At 35.4% G+C, this 20,283-nt stretch overlaps 1 protein-coding gene across 2 annotated transcripts in view; it reads left to right on the forward strand.

The window, feature by feature from the left end:
• Positions 1-9,642, forward strand: part of LOC126976393 (transcription factor Ken) — a 51,723-nt gene extending 42,081 nt beyond the window's left edge. For both annotated transcript variants that reach the window (XM_050824704.1, XM_050824703.1), the window contains exons 2-5: positions 4,301-4,483; positions 5,520-5,640; positions 5,733-6,200; positions 6,380-9,642. In XM_050824704.1, the coding sequence (XP_050680661.1) occupies positions 4,308-4,483; positions 5,520-5,640; positions 5,733-6,200; positions 6,380-7,300 (1,686 nt within the window). In that variant the 5' untranslated portion in view covers positions 4,301-4,307 and the 3' untranslated portion in view covers positions 7,301-9,642. The remainder of the gene's footprint in view (positions 1-4,300; positions 4,484-5,519; positions 5,641-5,732; positions 6,201-6,379) is intronic.
• Positions 9,643-20,283: the final 10,641 nt, after the last annotated feature.

Genomic DNA, 20,283 nt, shown 5'->3' on the forward strand with positions numbered 1-20,283 from the left:
TTGCCCCTCACAGCTCAATTGTGGGAAACTTAGGGACCTTCAAGATTATGCGGTAATGGTTACTTAAGTGACTTTCTTAAAAATACCACAGATTACGAATGGAGCGACCGCCGTGTAAACAATGTAGTTCGATCCCCGTGAAAACTAGTTTCGCATCATCCTCCACAAATACTTACTTTCTAGTTTCTTTCAAGTGTCTCAATTTATCCAACAAAAATATAACGCCATTAAAGATATCTTTTAACACTTCTCATAAATAAGATCCTATATCAGATATATATACTTCCCAAATTAGATTATCAAGAAATTTTTTGAATAACATCTTGTTGTTTTGGATACAAATTGTTTGAAATTTTGAAATAGTTTTGAGATGATCAAGCTCTAACAGATATAATAGTATTGCAGGGAAAGCATACTTTTTACTACATTATAATTTTTCTATACGTTAGTTCTATAGTTTATTTATTTATTTTTCTTGGGATAGTTGATAATTTCGAAACGCTCGGTTCTTGAGTTCATAGTTAGTGGCCCTTAAATAATATTGAATTCGTGCATACTGCAGATGTCCGAAAGCCCATCAAATTTTGTGCACCGATATTTCATCGTTCAACTGATAGAGGGCATATCAATTACGCCGTGCCCATTACAATGCAGTGCCGAACCTTGAAAAACCTCAAAAATTCTGAGCGACACTACAATTGCGCTCGTCACCTTGAGACATAAAATGTTAAGTCTCATTTTCCCAGTAATTTCACTAGCTACGACGCCCTTCAGACCGAAGCACAATAATGCTTACACATTACTGCTTCACGGCAGAAAAAGGCGCCGTTGTGGTACCCATAGCCTAGCCGGCATCCTGTGCAAAGGAGCCACTGGTAAAAATTTCATTATTTTGTTAAATGGCACAAGTGTATCTTTTATATATACTACACATTGTGCTTTCTAGATTTTTCCGTGACTTCTCTTTTCATACGGTAATTTTACTCTGGTAACAGAAAATAAAATTTATTTCTCGAAACAAAAATAGTAGTGCTAAGAAATAATATGTATTTATATGACGATAAAATAAACAAAGATTACTAAAATCGTGACACAGTCTGTGATAAAAATCATTATAAACGTTTCTGTTGAGCTTAATGCGATCGTACTGAACAACCTCCATCTGAATTAAGGCTGTGGTTTTAACCTTTCACATAGATGAACATTATACATCGTGGCACGCACACATTTACACTTTAGAAATAACTGACATAAAATTATCAAATTTTCTGTATTAATTATAATATTAAAGAGTTTGGTGAATCAACACCTCCTGAGGATGTGTCGTGTAGAGGCGAAACACGTGTTAAATCGATTAAAGATAAATCTTGGCGGCAAATACACTCAAGAAAATACACAAAAAAAATGGATAATTATGGATTTCCGCAATATAACGCCAATTCAATAAATTTTTATGAAAGTTTTCTGTAATACGTCTGTCACTCATAAATATTAATATTGTCATGATACTTATCGATGTCTTCTCTTGGAACACCAGAGGAATCACAGGAGCGTCGTCGGCGTTTTAGAAAAGTGTACGCGGTTTTTGTGAAGGTGCCCTAGGTATGTCGTATCGTCCTGGAAACACCGCACAAGGAAGCTCATTCCACAGCTTGGTTGTACGTGGATAAAAGTTCCTTTAAAACCACGCCACAAATCCAGATGATGGGGATGATTTTATACGTGTCGTGTAAAGGTGGAATTTGGCGGCAGGAATCAGGTCAAACAACACTTTCCGTGATAAAATATGCGGTAGAAGATAAACAATGAAACCACATCTCTACTCAACGCCAAGTGATCTACCCGTTCACAGACCACTGTATCCCTGATAATTCGAGTAGCTCTTGGGTGCGCCAGACCAGTGATCACAGCAATACTCCATATATGGCTGGACTTGCGCTTTTAAGAGCTCTAGGACATGGGCCGGCTTGAAGTATTGACGTGATCTATTTCTCTCCCAGCTTCTTCAAATCTATTTTAAACCAAACGACCAATAATAGCAAGAAAAACCTTATCCTAAGCTCTATATATTCTCTTATTTAAATCTACACAAAGGCTGAAAACAAAAATAGATTACATACAATGATATTGAAACGTTTATCACTTCACGGTTCATTGGGTACAGCCTTGCCTTCCTTACATCGGCTTCAGCCTGACACAGATCCGACCTAATGAACCGAAAACATACCTCCATTTCAGATTTCACTAATTTACAGCGTATCGTGCTAACTTGCTCACGAAACTGCAATTCTAACCACAATTATGTACGAGAAGAATAGATTAAGTAAATAATGTTGTTCGATGAGTGAAACTTAAAATAGCTGAGTAGAAGGGATCTAATCTTTAATCCATACACGCAATATAAAAACGCATCATAACTCTGGTGTGTGTATGGTGTCCCGGTGAAATATCTTTTCAAGTTTATCAGTGGGAGGCTCTTTTTCACAGGATGCCGGCTAGGCTATGGGTACCACAACGGCACCTATTTCTGCCGTGAAGCAGTAATGTGTCAACATTACTGTGTTTCGATCTGAAGGGCGCCGTAGCTAGTGAAATTACTGGGCAAATGAGACTTAACATATTGCGTCTCAAGGTGACGAGCGCAATTGTAGTGCCGCTCAGAATTTTTGGGTTTTTCAAGAATCCTGAGCGGCTCTGCATTGTAATGGGCAGGGCGTATCAATTACCATCAGCTGAAGGTCCTGCTCGTCTCGTTCCTTATTTTCATAAAAAAAAAAAAACAACATTTAGAACAACTTGTTTTGCTCGGTCGATACGCTCTTGACAGAGCGGTCGTGATTATCAAGAAGTTTAAATAGGGGTAGATGCAATACACCTCACAATTTCTCGCCATCGATCGCCATGTTCTCTGCTCGTCTCGTCCCTTATTTTCTTAAAAAATAAATCTCTCTTGAATTAGCACGGCCTACATTATTAAGCGTCGAATATAAACGTAGGTATATACGAATTAGAAAACATAAAACACATTGATACATGACGGCCAAGGATCCGAAGATTGATCTAGTAATTTCTTATGTGGGTGTTTTATAAGAAGATTTTTTTTAGTAAACTTGTATTTTTTTTGCCAAAATATAAATAACTGGTGTAGATAGAAAAAAAATATATCGTAAGGTAGTCGCGATCAGTAAACTTCAGACAATTCAAATGTTCGGTTCAATTCAGTCCCCCTTGCTCTCAAGAAACGTCGGGATAGCTAAAATGATAATAAAAATATAACTTTTACAAAAACTAATGTATAAACACAGTTACGTTTTAACTATTGCATTTTAATCCTTTAAAAAGGGTTTTATTTAAATTCAAATTCAGCAATGATTATTTTCCACATACTATTTAAAAATTAAGATAATCTGTTTCAATAAAGGAACGTACGTGTTACGCAATAACAAGTTATCAATTAAGCCCTGTTACATGTCAACAACTATAATAATAAATCGTTTATATTTATCGAATATCAAAAAAGACATTTCAGAAATTCACTGACAAAAACATAGCATTCAACAATTACTAAGAATTATGTCGACCTCTGCAAAATAACGTGTGACTTCTTCCCTGTTAATATTATAAAAGTGAATGTTTGTTACTCTGTCATGCCTAAACCACTGAACCGATTTGAAATTTAGTACAAGAATCGACTAGAGCTTGGGAAATAACATAGGCTTCCTTTTATCGCGAACAAAAAGCTTGGAAGGGTTGAAATAGTAGTGGAAATTTGTATGGAAAATGTTCATTATCGAACATGACACTATGAAGCTTTTCAATTTAGGCACTAGATAAGAAATAAATATTTATTCTAGCGTTTTTGAAATTTCAACCTAGGTGGGAATGAAAGTTCTATAGTTGGTAAAATGTATTGACGACAGCAGTTTGTGTGTGTATTATTTGCAAATAATATAAAAAATTCTGTCCAAAGTAAATATTCCACGCACATACAGTCGAGCGTAAAATTATTTATATTTGCATAAAGCACTAGCCGATACCCAGCAACGTCGTTCGCGTACGTATTCTTACACCTTGGGTTAAATTACAGGACTTTTAGTAGGGATCCCAATTTTCTTGAAAATGTTATAAAGCCTATAACAACCGGGGATAATGTAGCTTCCCAACAGTGAAAGAATTATTCAAATCGGTTCAGTAGTTGCGGAGCCTATTCAATGCAAATAAATAAACAAACAATCAAAACTTTCCTCTTTATAATATAAGTATAGAAGTATAGATTAGTAACAGGAAGTATTTATTTCAGCGCTGGAATGATGGGAGAGGGATTGCTGACTCTCACATACGGCAAGCACCACGCCTGCATCCTAAACGAAGTGGGCGCGGCGTGGCGCGGCGCCCGCTACTCCGATCTGGTGCTGATCTGCGAGGACGCCGTGCCGCTCGCAGCGCATCGGATCGTCATGGCTGCAGCCAGCCCCCTCATCAGGTGATTGGCACATACCACCTCTCAGTCATTTAAAAATAGCATCTTCAAAAATATCTTGTAATAGTTCTATAAGTATTAAAATAATCAGAGTTATCTCATCGGCATTATCAGAAAAACTATTTAAGCTTCTCGAAGTTATGAGCCGCATATTATATTAAACATTTTATTAATCACAACCATTTTATCAACCACCAAACAAACAGTAGTCACGACTATCATGTTCACGAAGGATCCTTACACAAACAACGAAATCAAGCTCTATAGGTTGATGCATCCAATTTACGATAATTTATATTTATACAGTTAATTCTTTTTATGAAATAATTTATATTATTTAAACACGAATCATGTATTGGATGCAGCACCTTAAAAATTTATTTGTTATGTATATTACAGCCATTCTAAAATACTCTAAATTTGATTGAAAAGAGTGGCCGTTAAGTTTCTTGTATGCTCTTCTCACGAGTTCAACTTTTTCCGAACATATGGTAGATTCAGTTACAGATTCAGTAATTTAAAAGAAATATTTACCGTGACGATTCAAAAGCGCTTAATTTAATTTAAATCAAAAGATTGTATAATCAGTTTAGATTAATAGTTTTATATTAGTATTTTACATGATATCTGAAGAATACGTATACATTTTTGTGTCCCATTAAAGTCCTAAGTTTTATGTTTTATGTTTTTTTTTATGAAAATAAGGGACAAGACGAGCAGGACGTTCAGCTGATGGTAATTGATACGCCCTGCCCATTAAAATGCAGTGCCGCTCAGGATTCTTGAAACCCCCAAAAATTCTGAGCGGCACTACAGCTGTGCTCGTCACCTTGAGACAAGATTTTAAGTCTCATTTGCCCAGCAATTTCACTAGCTACAGCGCCCTTCAGACCGAAACACAGTACTGCTTACACATTACTGCTTCACGCAGAAATAGGCGCCGTTGTGGTACCCATAATCTAGCCGGCATCCTGTGCAAAGGAGCCTCACACTGGTAAAATGTATGTTATACTAAAAATGTGATATTATAATTTTTCAGAAAAATCCTGGATGACACCCCATCAGTTGAGAATCCGGTGACAATACACATGTCAGGAATCAATAGCACTTTGATGAAGCATCTCTTGGTGTTTCTATATAGCGGCCAGGCATACATTGAGGTGAGAATCATACAGTTACATCAGAAACCACAAATTTGAAACTAAAAACTTCCAACAAAACTTGATAATATATTTTCTTACTTTATTTACAGTCGGGAGAGATCGATGATATGCAAGAGTTATTTGAACTCTTAGAAATAAAATCAGATGTTTGGAAGTCTACTAAAGAACGCCAACAAGCTGAAGAAAGGAACCGATCATGTGACAGATTAAAAGCAAAAAGGACTGATATTAACAGCAACGAGAGCAGTAAACATGATGCACCTTCAGGATCATCACATTCCGAAAGTGAAAGGGTTACGCCTAGCGCAGGCTTTAGCAGGGAGAAGGAGAGGGGAGAATCTGAATCCTTAAGTATAAAGAAAGAGAGCATGTCAACCAGCAGTACTGATGAAAGAGATGAAGATGACGCGGAAGGTGATAAGGAGTGCGGCAGATTATCATCGCGCAGACGGAGTTCCTCAAATCCTGTTAATCTGTCTCTTGGCAGAAACGCTGAAACGACTGGTAGTGAACATGATGATTCGCAAGATTTGGATGTTGAAACAGTTGCCGCAAAGGTAAATTTTGTTTCTCTTAATATCCTGTTTATCAGTGTAAGAGTTAATTATTGTAACAATTAAATTTCACATTGAAATATTAAACTATATCTTTCCATGAAGGAAAAGCAAAGCTTGTGTTTAAAAAGATAAATTTATCTTTAAGGTATTTTATTTAAAACTATGTACAACTTTTTCAGAATATTGAACGAAGACGGTCTACAACGTCGAGTCAAGAGGATCCGCCCCCTGAAACTGGTTACCGGAGGCAACTACTGAATGATAGACTGGGAAGGGGCATTGAGAGAACAAAAAGAAAATCACATTACTTGGAACCACCCGAAATGGACTTACGGACCGTTAAATTAGAGGAGTATGCTCATCTAAAACCACCAGATCAAGATCTTATGTCACTCGTGCAAACATCGCCAGAAAATTATGTTGTAACACCCCATCGTAAGCGGAGACCAGGATTTCACAATTCCCCCTCACAAAACCCTCCATTCGTTTCGTTTCCTCCCAGTTATCTTGAAGAAATGGCACATTTACGGTACGCACAAGGCCCTGGCGTGGCTGCAGTAGCTCGACTTGGAGCTCTACATCCACTAAGTGCATCAGCGCCCCCATTCCTTCCAGAGAGAAGTACTACTCCTCCATTAGCAGCACATGATGACACACTTAAATATCGACCTCCAAGTGCGGGTTCTTGGGGTCCTTGGCTCTGTCAACCACAAATGGGCGGGGATGACACCCCAACTGCCGAACATGAACAAGGTTCTAGCAAACAGGCACCAGTCAGAGAATACCGATGCGAGTACTGCGGTAAACAGTTTGGAATGTCTTGGAATCTCAAAACACATCTCCGCGTGCATACAGGTGAAAAGCCATTTGCGTGTCGTCTTTGTGTAGCTATGTTTAAACAAAAGGCACATCTACTGAAACACTTATGCTCGGTCCACCGGAACGTGATATCATCGAGCGAGAATGACGGCCGAACGAATACTCCAGGTCGGTTCAATTGTTGTTTCTGCCAGTTGACTTTCGAAGCGTTGCCGGAACTAATCCGCCACCTTTCCGGGCCGCACAATAGCCTTCTACTCAGTAAAAATTTACATGAATGACGCCCGTGTGCCTCGTCATCGTGACATTTGTCGCGCGTTCTATTGGACTTTGAAATTTCTCTCTTTGAGAGTGCAATTGTGATATGTGTTAAAGGTTATTTAGAATTAGTTATTAGTTTGTAAAGTTACAATATCGCAGAGCGATACTCAAACATTCGTAAAGAAACGGATGTGGTGTTAATGAACAAGAAAGGATAACGTATGCCGAATGGGTCCAATCCTTTATAATTTGTTTAAAAATTATAATTTGGGACCAATATCTTCCGATCTAGTATTTATTTTAAAATTGTATTTGATTAGAATAAATATTATTTAAAGCCACCGACACATTAATTCCTTAAGCATAGAAAATAGACGAAATTTGTCTTAGAAAAGTTGCGACGTAGATAAGTACAGGCGAATAGACATCCCAACAACTACCTCTTAAGTTAAATCGAGACATTGTGGAACTTACAGGTGATGTCACTGTTCGGCTTATTCAATGCATCTAGTCAGATTGGGACTTTAGTAAACGCAACACAGTAAAGTTCACTGCGAAGTAGCACACCAAGGGTTCCTTGCAGACTGGCAGGAAACAGTTATAAGTATCGGGCGCAGTATTACTAGATTACAGACATTAGTCTGTAAAGAAGGTCGTAACAAAAAATATTTTTGGGACCATTGGTTTTTTTATGGATTTGGACTAATATAAATCTGTAGTTGTTCTTATTTTATGATTCAAAACTATTTGTTCCTCCAACACCTCACAAACTCTTCCAATATCTGACAGAAATCGCAACTTTTCAACGACACTTAATATATAAATCTCAATAGCGTTATCAAGTAAATTGTAGTGGAAATGTGTTCGTTATGTTAAATTTAACGCAAACTTTGTGCCGACAATGCAATGTGGATTCGCACCAAAGATTTGTAAAGCATGAAAGTTTGTATTGGTGTATATCTATGGAGTTGCAACGAAACAACTATCCCAACGCCAACTAGAAAACTTATGTCGGACACTACGTTGTAACGCATTTTTAAAACTTTATGTTGTTTAAGTAGATATTACAGCATGCTGTAAAAATATTTTATAATAGACTGTTTATTTAATCTTTGGGATAAATCGTATCGTTGCAATAAGTCCAAAAGAATTAATGGGACCTGAATTGAATTTGATGTGTAATCGATATTATAGGTACCAATTAAATAATCTCATCTCATAACTTATAGGTATGTTAGAAATCTTCAATTCCTTTACTTTAATATTCTTATTTTTTATACTTTCGTCTTGCTTCTGTATTTTCACTGTGGCCAGTTATTTTTTAAATTATTTCATAAGTTACACTTGGTTATTTAATGCTTATATCGCTTCGAAATTTCGTGTAATAATATAAAGTTATATATCGATTTCGTCACATTTTTATGTTCGAGTCCAACTAAAACAATAGCAATATATATAATGATTGTTTTTATGTAATTATTAAAATACTCACTCGAGTCTTGAAACAGCGAGATTTGAGATTTCGGTTTGCTTATACAAACCAAGAAACCGATACTTAACCTTTAACTAAAGTTACCATAAAGTTGTTCAAAGCTTAGTTTAAAACATTAAAATGTGAAGTCGCTTTAATTTTTCGATGTTACCTTATCGTATACCTGATTTTTTTGTTTTATTTTCATGTTTTTTTTTGTTTTCAACGTCGGTTTTGACGGTTAATTTTAAATTGGGAACAAGTTATTCGTAGGAATTGTGATGTGATAAAGTGTTATTGTAAGTTTATAGAGAACGCTGTCTTCCATTGCGTTTTCCAATAGTTTCGACTTATTTTTTGTAAATATATTTAGTGTTAAGATGACTACATGACAATATCGTCCTCATAACGCTGCCGTACGTAATACGTAAACTTGAACAAAACATAAATGTTACTCGAAATTTTAGTTTTATGCAAAGATTGTGATATTACGGCGAGATGCCGAATTTGCCTTATTATAGTTAGATTTCAATATGATTACTTGTTTTTATATTAGCCTTTTAGCGATGTAACCAAAATGTAAACAATAAACTGATTAAAACCGGATGTTTACAATTATGTTTTGCAGAAGATAATATTCAATATAAATCACAAACATTAAAAAGCTGAGAGTTATTGTAAATAATAATTTAGTTGTAAGTAATTCAAGAGGAGGAAACCTAACTTAATATTTGTTGAAATTTAATTTTTCGTTAATTGTAAATTAAAAAAAAATAAGTTTAAGTTTTCACATAGTGTACAATTTTTTGTAGATATTGTTTAGTACATTAACATTCTGTAAAAATGTGTTCTTACTTTAGTAAATTAAATAACGAGAATATTTTAGTTACACTTCACGCTCTTTTTTTTACTTTTTCTTTGACTTATGGTACCTACTATGTTTTGTACTATAGGACATATACGAGTACCATACAGGCTCATAGATTCACGTCGCTAAATATCATAGAGTCTATAAAATTTACCCCTAGAAAACAAATCCATCCAAAACGGGATGGACATTTGCAGCTAGAGGGCAAAGGAAAAGAAGAAGCCACCATTAATAGAAGGCCCTTAGCGAGCGTTTCTCCAGGGTTCCAAACTCAGCAACTCTACCCAACTTACATGACACCCATGTTGCGGTAATGTAAGCTACTAAGTTCGCACCTACTCCTGTAAAAGTTGGGAACTTGAACAATTAATCCAGTTGGGCAAGTCCAATTATTTCGGCAAAGAGGTTACTCATCGAATCCAACTCGTATGAACAGCGTTCGAGAAGCTCCGTAAAATTTTCTCGTCCCAAATAAAACAGTGTCTCAAGCCGAAGGATTTTAACCAGCCAGTGATGACATACGGAATGCAGACGTGATCGCAGAAATGAGGAGATCCGTAGGAAAACCAAAGTCACCGGCATAGCTCGACGGACAGATGGCCGTTGGGGCAGTAATATCCTCGAATGGCGACCACGTACTCGAAGACGTTGTGTTATTAGGCCGCCCACTAGATGGACCGAATGATGATCTGGTCAAAATCGCCCGAATATGTTGGATGAGATCTTTGGGTGAGACCTCTGTCCAGCAGTGGACGTCTTCCGGCTAAAATGATGAGTGTAAGCTATGCCACCTTCTAAATTCTGTAAGAGATGGGTACTCAATCAATCAAAATCACTTTATTCAAATGAAATGACACTTATAAATGTCTTTTCTTTTCTTTTTACATTTACTTCGAAAAAGATTGAGCTTTAATGAGAAGAAGTGGTAAGAAACTCATAGCCGCTCTTTTAAATCATATAAGCTACAATTGTAAATTGTAATGCAACAAAACTACTTAAACGTCAAATGTCTTACACGAGTAAGTCAAAAAAAGTAAATGTAAATTATTAAAAACAAGAGTTATTGAGTAAATACAGGATGCATCAATCAACATATAAACAGCTGTAAACAAATAAAGGTATTTTGCGAATATCTTACTAGCGTTTATAAAAATACAATAACTTTAATTTTAAAAAGATGAAGCAGAGTTTCTAGTAACAGGATCATTCTGCCACCACGAATAGAGCCCGTTGAAGAGCATGACGCATGGGCCAGCCATCGCCTCCCTAGACCATTTAAGGAAGGGAACGACCCATCCCACAACGACGACAACTCAACCAATTATCAAAAAATAACGATCATCTTTTGCAATACTCACTAAATACCCATTTTGAATTTAAATTTGCATAATTTAATTCATAATTATGAATATTTTAAGTATGATGGGACCCCAATAATAAGATTGAGCCTCTTCAAAAAGAGGTAATGACCTGGTGGTCAGTGGGAGAGCTACCCACTTCAAACTCGATCGACACTTTAAAACCCGATCGTTTCATTCTCACAAGATTTTCGCAAATAATCATTATTTTACTATTGTTATATATAAGGTTTGAAAACTTTTCATGATTAGGTATTTTACATATGTAACAAAAAATCAAAAGCAAACAAAACACAATACTAAAGTTTTGTTTGCAGCGCCATCTGTGTTTTTAGGATATACTTAATTTGCGTTTTTCCGATGACCACTAAATGGCAATATGAGTCTTCTCGTCATAAATTGTGACTTCCACCCAAAGACAGCTCCAAAAAGTATTGATGATCTTTTTTACAAACCGAAATTTTCGTAAATATAAAATGTCGGTTTTTTAAGGCACAAATGAATAACAATATTTAATATTATTTATTAGCTTAAACCACAACTAACGCACTTTAGATATTCACTTATTTCTTACAAAATCAACTCACCTAAATTTTACTGAATGAATTCTATTTCAAAGTAACATAATATTTTAATTCACAATTGTAACTCATTCATGTTAAACGCAATTCATTTTCATTCCTGATGGAATAAAATCATTAAAAATGCTTTTAGTAACTACATAACTATCCTCTAGATGGCAGTGATACAAAGTCGTCGTAGTTCATTGACCTTTGTCAGAATAAAAATGACTCTACCTACTAATCTAAATATTGAAATCAGGTTAAGCGCAAATGGTCCTCGTGCACAGAAAATTCTTCGCTTCTTCAGAAAATCGGTTAATGAATGAAATAGCGTTTCATTTCAGTTGATTTTTTATGGACGTTAGTCATCTGATGATAAGTGGGGACTGCCGCCCAACCAGAGGAATCACAGTAGCTTTTAATACGATTTGGCTTTGCCTTCCAGGTGACTGCGGACTCGGCAATATACCAGTGGGAGGCGCCATTGCACAGGATGCCGGGTAGATTATGGGTACCACAACAGCGCCTATTTCTGCCGTGAAGCAGTAATATGTAAACATTATTGTGTTTCGGTCTGAAGGGCGCCATAGCTAGAGAACTTACTGGGCAAATGAGGCTTAACATCTTATGTCTGAATGTGACGAGCGCAATTGTAGTGCCGCTCAGAATTTTTGGGTTTTCCAAGAATCCTGAGCGGAACTGGTTTGTTATTGACAGGGCGTATCAATTACCATCAGCTAAACCTCCTGCTCGCCTTGTCCTTTCTTAACAGATAAAAACCACATAGATCGAGATTGGGACTTTGCGAATACGTCTGCGGTATGTACTTGGAGCGCAGCGAAGGCCAATCCTTAATCTAAGATTTTAATATTAAATAATTATTACAATAATTTACTCGTTCTCCAAAAACATGGACTGACGAAACTAAAGACTCGTCATCCAAATTCGCCATGGTTGTTAGAGACACGCTGTAAAGAATCCGGTGGATGCAGATCATCCACTCCAGATGCAGCAGCCCTCTGCTAAACATGATCCTCAGACATGAGGCACCGACCCCAGAGAGAGAGACAATAATTTTTAATTAATATTTAGGAGCCGTAATTTATGATTTTAGATTATTTACATCTCATCTCATGAGAAACAATTAGCAATTTATAACTAAACGATTTACAGTGGCTTAGGTTGTAGTTGTAGCGTAGGTACTTGTGTGATATACTCATATCATATACATAATATAATTTTAAACTCATCACTTATAGTTAGTTATACATAATTTGTAGTTGTCTGCTATTCTAAATAAAGAAAAAAAGACGTGTGGCACTCGGGGACTGCCGCGGTAAAGCTATTGCATAGCATTTTTTATCAACTTATGCAATTATAATTATTTATTTATTTTATTCATGCAGTATTTTTTTTGATAAAATTAATTTTAACAAAAGCAAACGGGAAGTGAGTAAAATTTAGTTTGCAAGATTTGATTACAGACAGACAACGGGACAGGTGAAACTAAATTAAAATGCTTGTCATAATAATAAAAATTAGAAAAACGTGCTAAAAAAAATCAAGAAGTATCCCAGGCGTGAACCTGGGACCTGCACAAAAAGCATACGTGATAACCGCTGATAACCAACTGTAATGACCGTGGCGAAATATCTACATAGATCTAGTAAGTAAGTGTTAGGTTATTTTCGTTACGGAATTTCTGGATTCGGTCTCCAGGCCTTGAGGCTCGCGATAGAAGCTATGCAATAGCTTAAAAAATGCTTGAGGCGGCTCGTGGCGCGGGTAAATCTTTTCACCGAGTAGAGGTCAGCTAAGAACGGATTTTCCAAAATTCCATCCGCAAGAGTTTTTTTTATTATGAACAGATCAACGTGTGTCGGCACTAAAGTTCATAAAAACGAGCGCTACCTTCTTACCAACATAACATAACCTGACAATCTTTAAATTTGTTTTTCTCTGAAACTGGGATTTAAACCAGAAAAATAGTTTTGTTAATGAAAATAAAATTATCAATATTTAATATTTGCAGACGATGGCACTGCTATGTTTATTAAACGGCCTGTTGACAGACAGACTGGTAGACAAGTCATGATGGTGGTCATATCAGTGTCGATATATTTAGCCAAAAAAAATAATAGTAGGATGTAACCCATTGGAAATCGAAGAGGATAGAATATAAATGATAGTAACAATAAATTACCTACGGGCGATCTGAGGTCGAGAAGTGGTTTTTTGGATTTTCCACATAAATTTTGAGGTTATGTGAAAAAAGTGTGGAAACAAGAGGTATAGATATCATTATTACCTACAACTTTGCCATTTGACTTTTTTCCATATGACATTGGCACAATAGTTTTGCCGGAAATCGAGATAAACCGTTTTTTAGCTTAAAACACCCCCCTTTTCCACTACCGACCTCAGATCGCCCGCAATTTATTTTTCCTATAATTCTTGTTATATTCTCTTCCTTTTCAGATAGGTTTCATCCCATTATTATATTTTTTTTATCACTTTTTATCATTTTCAAAGGCTTCAGCAATGGTCTAGTAACCCTTATTACCCGTTTGATTCCGTCGCGTACGGAACCCGTTATTTATAACTATCGCTATAGTTGTTAAGAAATTTTTTGACGGAAATTATTGCAAACGTTGTAAAACATATCTACTCGTAGTCTTGCTGTAAATATTTATGCCTGATCATTTTACACTTTTTTATAAATACAATCAATGTAAAGCGTTCCAATAAAACACTCAACTCAATTCAAAGTTTAGTAAGTTTATTTTGAGTAGACAAAAATGTGAGTAAATTATAAAAAACTTTAACACTATAAATAAATAAAATATGATTCTAAAATTTTATGAACTATTTATAGAAAATATAGCTTTAAGGGAGGATCTCTAAAATTGTATGGAACTTGTGCCACTTACAAATATTTTAGTGTCTCCTAAATGTTAGCATTAAATAAATCAAATCAAATTATGTTTATATATTATTACTAGCTGACCCAGCAAACGTTGTATTGCCGATATTAAAATCGCGATACAAAAGTAACTGTTGATCGTAGATGGGTGAATGTGTTTTTAAAAGCTGATTCATAATCAAACAAATTTAAAAAAAAATGTCAAAAAAAATTCGTGTGGACCACCCTTAACATTTAGGGGGATGAAAAATAGATGTTGTCCGATTCTCAGACCTACCCAATATGCACTCAAAATTTCATGAGAATCGGTCAAGCCGTTTCGGAGGAGTTCAAAGTTTAACACCATGACACGAGAATTTTATATATTAGATTAGATTAGATATAAAGTATGCTGTTGTTAGCTTATAATTAGCAGGTGCTCTTATCCTAATAATAAAATCCATAAGGCATGCAAACTTACAAATACTGGAATAAAAACTCAGTCGACGTTTTAATTTCTGTAACAATTATATACTATAATATAAAAGATATATATAAACCCCAAACAAACTTAAATGAACGTCAATCATTCAATAATTATAATTTCACAGGCTAAGTTCTCCACTGCGCTCCAATTTGATACCGCAGAACCTAAGAACAATAGCTTTTTTATTACGGCAACTATTAGATGCCTGTGGGCGTGGCATCTTGACACTTAATGGCATCTTTAAAATTTTGTTATTTTTCATTGCTTTGTGCTATTTTTCATTAAAATTAATAAAATAAAAAATACGTACTGGTTGATGATGATATGTGATACCAGGGTCTTTCTTATTTCTTGTATCATAATAAACTCTTACTACGCACCCCGCATTTTAGTTCCAATTATTAGCAAAGTTTAATAGAACATGAGGCATGTCAACGTCACACATTGTTCGAGACTAGCTCGAGTTGCTGAACTTTGCGACTACGTCTGCGGTATCTAGTTGGAGCTCAGCGGTGACCAATCCTTTATCTAAATTCATAGGCACATTCATTTTAGTTTATAATATAATTTCAAATAATAGTAATATAATTGTAATGATGTCACTTTAAGTTATTATTTATTATTTACTGTTTTATCCTCAAGAAAACTTTTTAATGAATTGAAGAATTCAATGACTTTCAAAGTAGAAAATATTTTTGCGTTTAAAATCCAGTCAGTTTTTTTATGAAAATAAGGGACGAGATGAGCAGAACGTTCAGCTGATGGTAATTGATACGCCCTGCCCATTACAATGCAATCTCGCTCAGGATTTTTCAAAAACCCCAAAAATTCTGGGCGGCATTACAATTGCGCTCGTCACCTTGAGACGTAAGATGTTAAAAGTCTCATTTGGCCAGTAATTTCACTCAGTTGATAGAGATATCAAGCGAAAGCTTTGAAAATATTGTATTCTGTTACAGTCCTTTATCTGTGTGTCTTGCAGGTGATGCAAATAAAAACTATTATAAATCGTAGATACATAGTCATATTAAAATCTTTTTAATTGAAAAATCCTTGGTTTTAAAAATCGAATACCATTTATTTATTTAAAAAAAGATTCTCGGTCTTGTCACAAGGTCTTTTCAAAACTTGTTTAGTCGTTGAGAAAATGGAATTGACTCGAGAAAATTCTAGAGCGATGATTTATTATGACTTTTGAAGTGGTTTAACACAAAAACAGTGTGTTGGACGGATGATTTCTGCATTTGGTGATGAAGCCCCGTCCATAACCACAATTTATCGCTGGTTTGCTGAATTTCAACGTGGACGTGTCAAGCTCAGTGATGATCCCCGTCAAGGTCGTCCAAAAACTGCAGTCACCAAAGAAAACGTTGATGCTGTGCGTAAGCTGATTGAGGAAGATCGACATGTGACATACCGCGAAATTCAGGCATCTTTAGATATTGGCATGAGTCAAATACAAATAATCTTGCATGAACAATTAGGTGTAAAAAAGTTGTTTTCCCGATGGATACCGCATTTGCTCTGTGAAGAGCAAAAAGCGGCTCGCGTTACTTGGTGCGGCAGAGCTCTCGAAAGATTCCACGCAGGATCCTCAAATGCTGTATACAACATCGTATCAGGTGACGAATCCTAGATATATGCGTACGAACCCGAAACAAAAAACCAGTCACGAGTTTGGGTGTTCGAAAATGAGTTAAAGCCAACAAAAATTGTTCGTTCACGGAGTGTTGCAAAAAAAATGGTGGCCACGTTTGTCTCCAAAACCGGCCATGTTGCGACTCTTGAGGGACAAATAACGGTTAATGCAGAATGGTATGCTAGCATTTGTTTGCCACAGGTCGTTTCTGAACTCCGTAAAGAGAACTGCAACCGCCGCATCATCCTCCATCACGACAATGCGAGTTCTCACACCGCGCACAGAACAAAAGAGGTTTTAGAGCAAGAAAACATAGAATTATTAGACCATCCGTCGTACAGCCCCGACCTAAGCCCTAATAATAATTCTAATTTCTATACTTTCCCTAAAATAAAGAATAAATTGCGTGGTCAGAGATTTTCATCACCTGAAGAAGCTGTGGACGCCTACAAAACGGCCATTTTGGAGGCCCCAACTTCCGAATGGAATGGTTGTTCAATGATTGGTTCCATCGTATGGAAAAATGTGTCAAATTTCGCGGAGAATACTTCTAAAAGCAATAAATACATTTTAAAATGGTAATGTTGTGTCACTTCTTTGATTCCCGAAATTTTCAGTGCTGCCGTATATCTACTTACATTATTATTATAACCTATGTCCCAGAGAGACATTAAGAGAAAAATTCAAAGATATAAACATTTAGACTGTTGCGTCTCAATATATTTTTGATGTTCTTTATGTTATAAGCACATCGAGGAATTTGCTAGAAACTGCGACAATGATTATCATTAGTTAACGCGAGGAACAAACATAAACTTATTATTATTTGATTAAGTCGAGTTAGTAAGTCTTTTATTTGGCGATTTATATGCTTTTACAACATGGTCCCAGAACATGTACTAAAGAGATGTGTTACGCAATTTAAAAGAATTGTTAAAAACGTATATGTGGTAAATGTTACTATAACATAAAAGACTCTCCTAAGCGGAGCGAACACCCTCAGGCTTTCTAATTATAAAAATAATATTATAAAAAAAATCTGTGTCTACATAATATACTGTAATAAAATTAAGAAAAGCCCACTGAGTTTCTTGCGCCCGTTCTTCTCAGGTCTGAGGCTTTTTTGACGTTCAATAAGTGATTTTAAGTCCTGAATAAAAATATTTCAATTTGAATTTGAAAAAATATACTTCATATGTTTTGGATATTCAACGAAGGAATATATAAGAATGAATCGTGCTCTCCAGAAATGGTAAGGAGACGCTGGAATTTTCCCATGCACAGTCAGTTTGCACTAAAACATCTGCCTGCGACCGGTTTAACTTTTTGTTTTCTATGCAACTTGTCTATTTTTAAACTTGCATCAGCAAAACTGCGAATGACTGGTTCTTTCTGTTTGTTTTGTCGAGACTCGCCAATTATGGTACTGCTTGTTGCTTCTCTTTGTTCGCATTATCTTCTAAATATTTAAATGTTATAAGTAAACTTTTTAATAATAATAAAATATTTAAATAATTTCAAGCGTTTTTGATACTGGGAATATTTATTTACTTATTCTCACAATAGCTACATTTAAGTTACCTGATTATTATCATTTATCTGGTAACTTTTCACGAGTGGGAGGCTCCTTTGCACAGGATGCCGGCTAGGTTATGGGTAGCACAACGGCGCCTATTTCTACCGTGAAGCAGTAATGTGAAAACATTATTGTGTTTCGGTCTGAAGGGCGCCGCAAGATAAACGCACAAAAGAGGAGAAAAAAAAATGGATTTAACAATTATACATTTTCATAAGATTTTAACATACATGCAGTGAGAAGATGTCGAGTCCTTTAAGTACATTTTGATGCTGTTAAGAACTTTAAAAAAATAATTCGTTCCGTAGCAATATGAACTCCAGTCTTATAACAATAAAAAAACAGCTTTGTATAGAGCGTAGGACAAACTCTTCTTTATAAAATTTTTCTTCTACTTCATAGTTCGTATTTAAAAGCGTTTTTTTTTATTTATAACATACTAAAGAAACCTTATGTATTTTTTTAATATAATTAAATAAAATTTTATTTATTTTCTTTGATTAACGCGATTGTTACACATTTATTTACTGACATAAAATACTTTTTAAATGATTAAAACGCGTGAAATTATAACTATATTTTTACATTAGGTTTTCGCGTTAAATTCAAATATTATTAAAGTTAATTTAAGCAATATGCCCATTCTGAAAGAACTGAATCTGATTCGTATAAAATTTATAGGAGCAAAATGTTAGCCAAATTACAATTGACTCATAGCTGACCTCTTTCTAATAATTCGATTCAATTATTCAATCGTTTTGACCACAGAAGTTCTGTGGTTCTGACGTACATGTCCTTAGTTTTGGGGCGGAATGATTATATTAAATAGTAAACTTAGGTAGGCTTTTAATTAAATAAAATACTTTTAAAAGAATTTAATTAAATTAAAACACGTGCAACTGTTAGTGGAAAACACTAGGTTATTACGTAAAAGTCACATTTTTATTACTATTTGTATAACTCGACTTTCGTGACCTTTGCGAGTACATGTTATTCAGGGGAACTGCGGTTGGCAAAAGTCGGTATAGTAGTTATTGCTGCAGACCAGTATTTACCAGTGGGAGGCTCCTTAGCACAGGATGCCGGCTATATTATGGGTACCACGACGGCGCCTATTTCTGCCGAGAATCAGTATTGTGTAAACATTACTGTGTTACGGTTTGAAGGGCGCAGTAGCTGGTGAAATTACTGGGCAAATGAGACGTAACATCTTATGTCTCAAGGTAACGAGCGCAATTGAATCCTCTCAGAATATTTGGGCTTTCAAGAATCCTGAGCGGCACTGCATTGTAATGGGCAGTGCGTATCTATTACCAACCGCAGTTAGATGTTGCACAAGAAGTCGATGATAACAGCAACATGCACTCGCCCACTTCATTACAAGTGACACACTTTTGAAGTGATAACTTGTTAAACTGCTTCATAACGTAACGCGTTACGGCGCTAGTCTGTCTGTCTTTCCTTTCTCTCACACATACGGCAACGGCAAGCAGGCTTCTCCTCTCTCACTCTAACCAATTGCTACTTTTATAAAATTAAATAATGATACTAATAAATTACATGCAAGAAATTCTAATGTATATATTCAAGAATTGTAACTAATAATAAAATATGTTTTATAATCAATAAATGGTTATGAATAAATAAACTTTCGTTACATCATCATATTAATATACATATAATTTAATTAATAACCTAAGCTTTTCTGAACACAACAATTAGTTAGATTTATTGAACTTATTACTTCTGTCTGGACAGAGACCCACACGTTTTTTTATATTAGTCTTATCCGAATTGTTGAATTGGTTTAGAAAATATAATATAGTGACTGGTCACTACCTACGTTGCTTTAATCGAAATTTAATAAGATATTTTAAAATGCTATAATACGACTACAAATAATGGAGCATAGCTGAGACAAAAATTAGAACAGGTAGACACACATCTTTATCGATAAAATGCTTACTGATATTCATAATAGATATGAATAGACAACAGTCACGTCTACAAAATTCACTAATATCACCTTATTCAGTCGAAGAGCGCTTTACTATCTTGCTACAGGCATGTTTAATCCATCAACGTTCGTTTTCGACCCATATGGATAAAAATATAAACAGGTATACCTAAAAAAAGAAA

Source organism: Leptidea sinapis, chromosome 40 (genome assembly GCF_905404315.1).
Source record: "Leptidea sinapis chromosome 40, ilLepSina1.1, whole genome shotgun sequence".
Lineage (NCBI taxonomy): Eukaryota > Metazoa > Arthropoda > Insecta > Lepidoptera > Pieridae > Leptidea > Leptidea sinapis.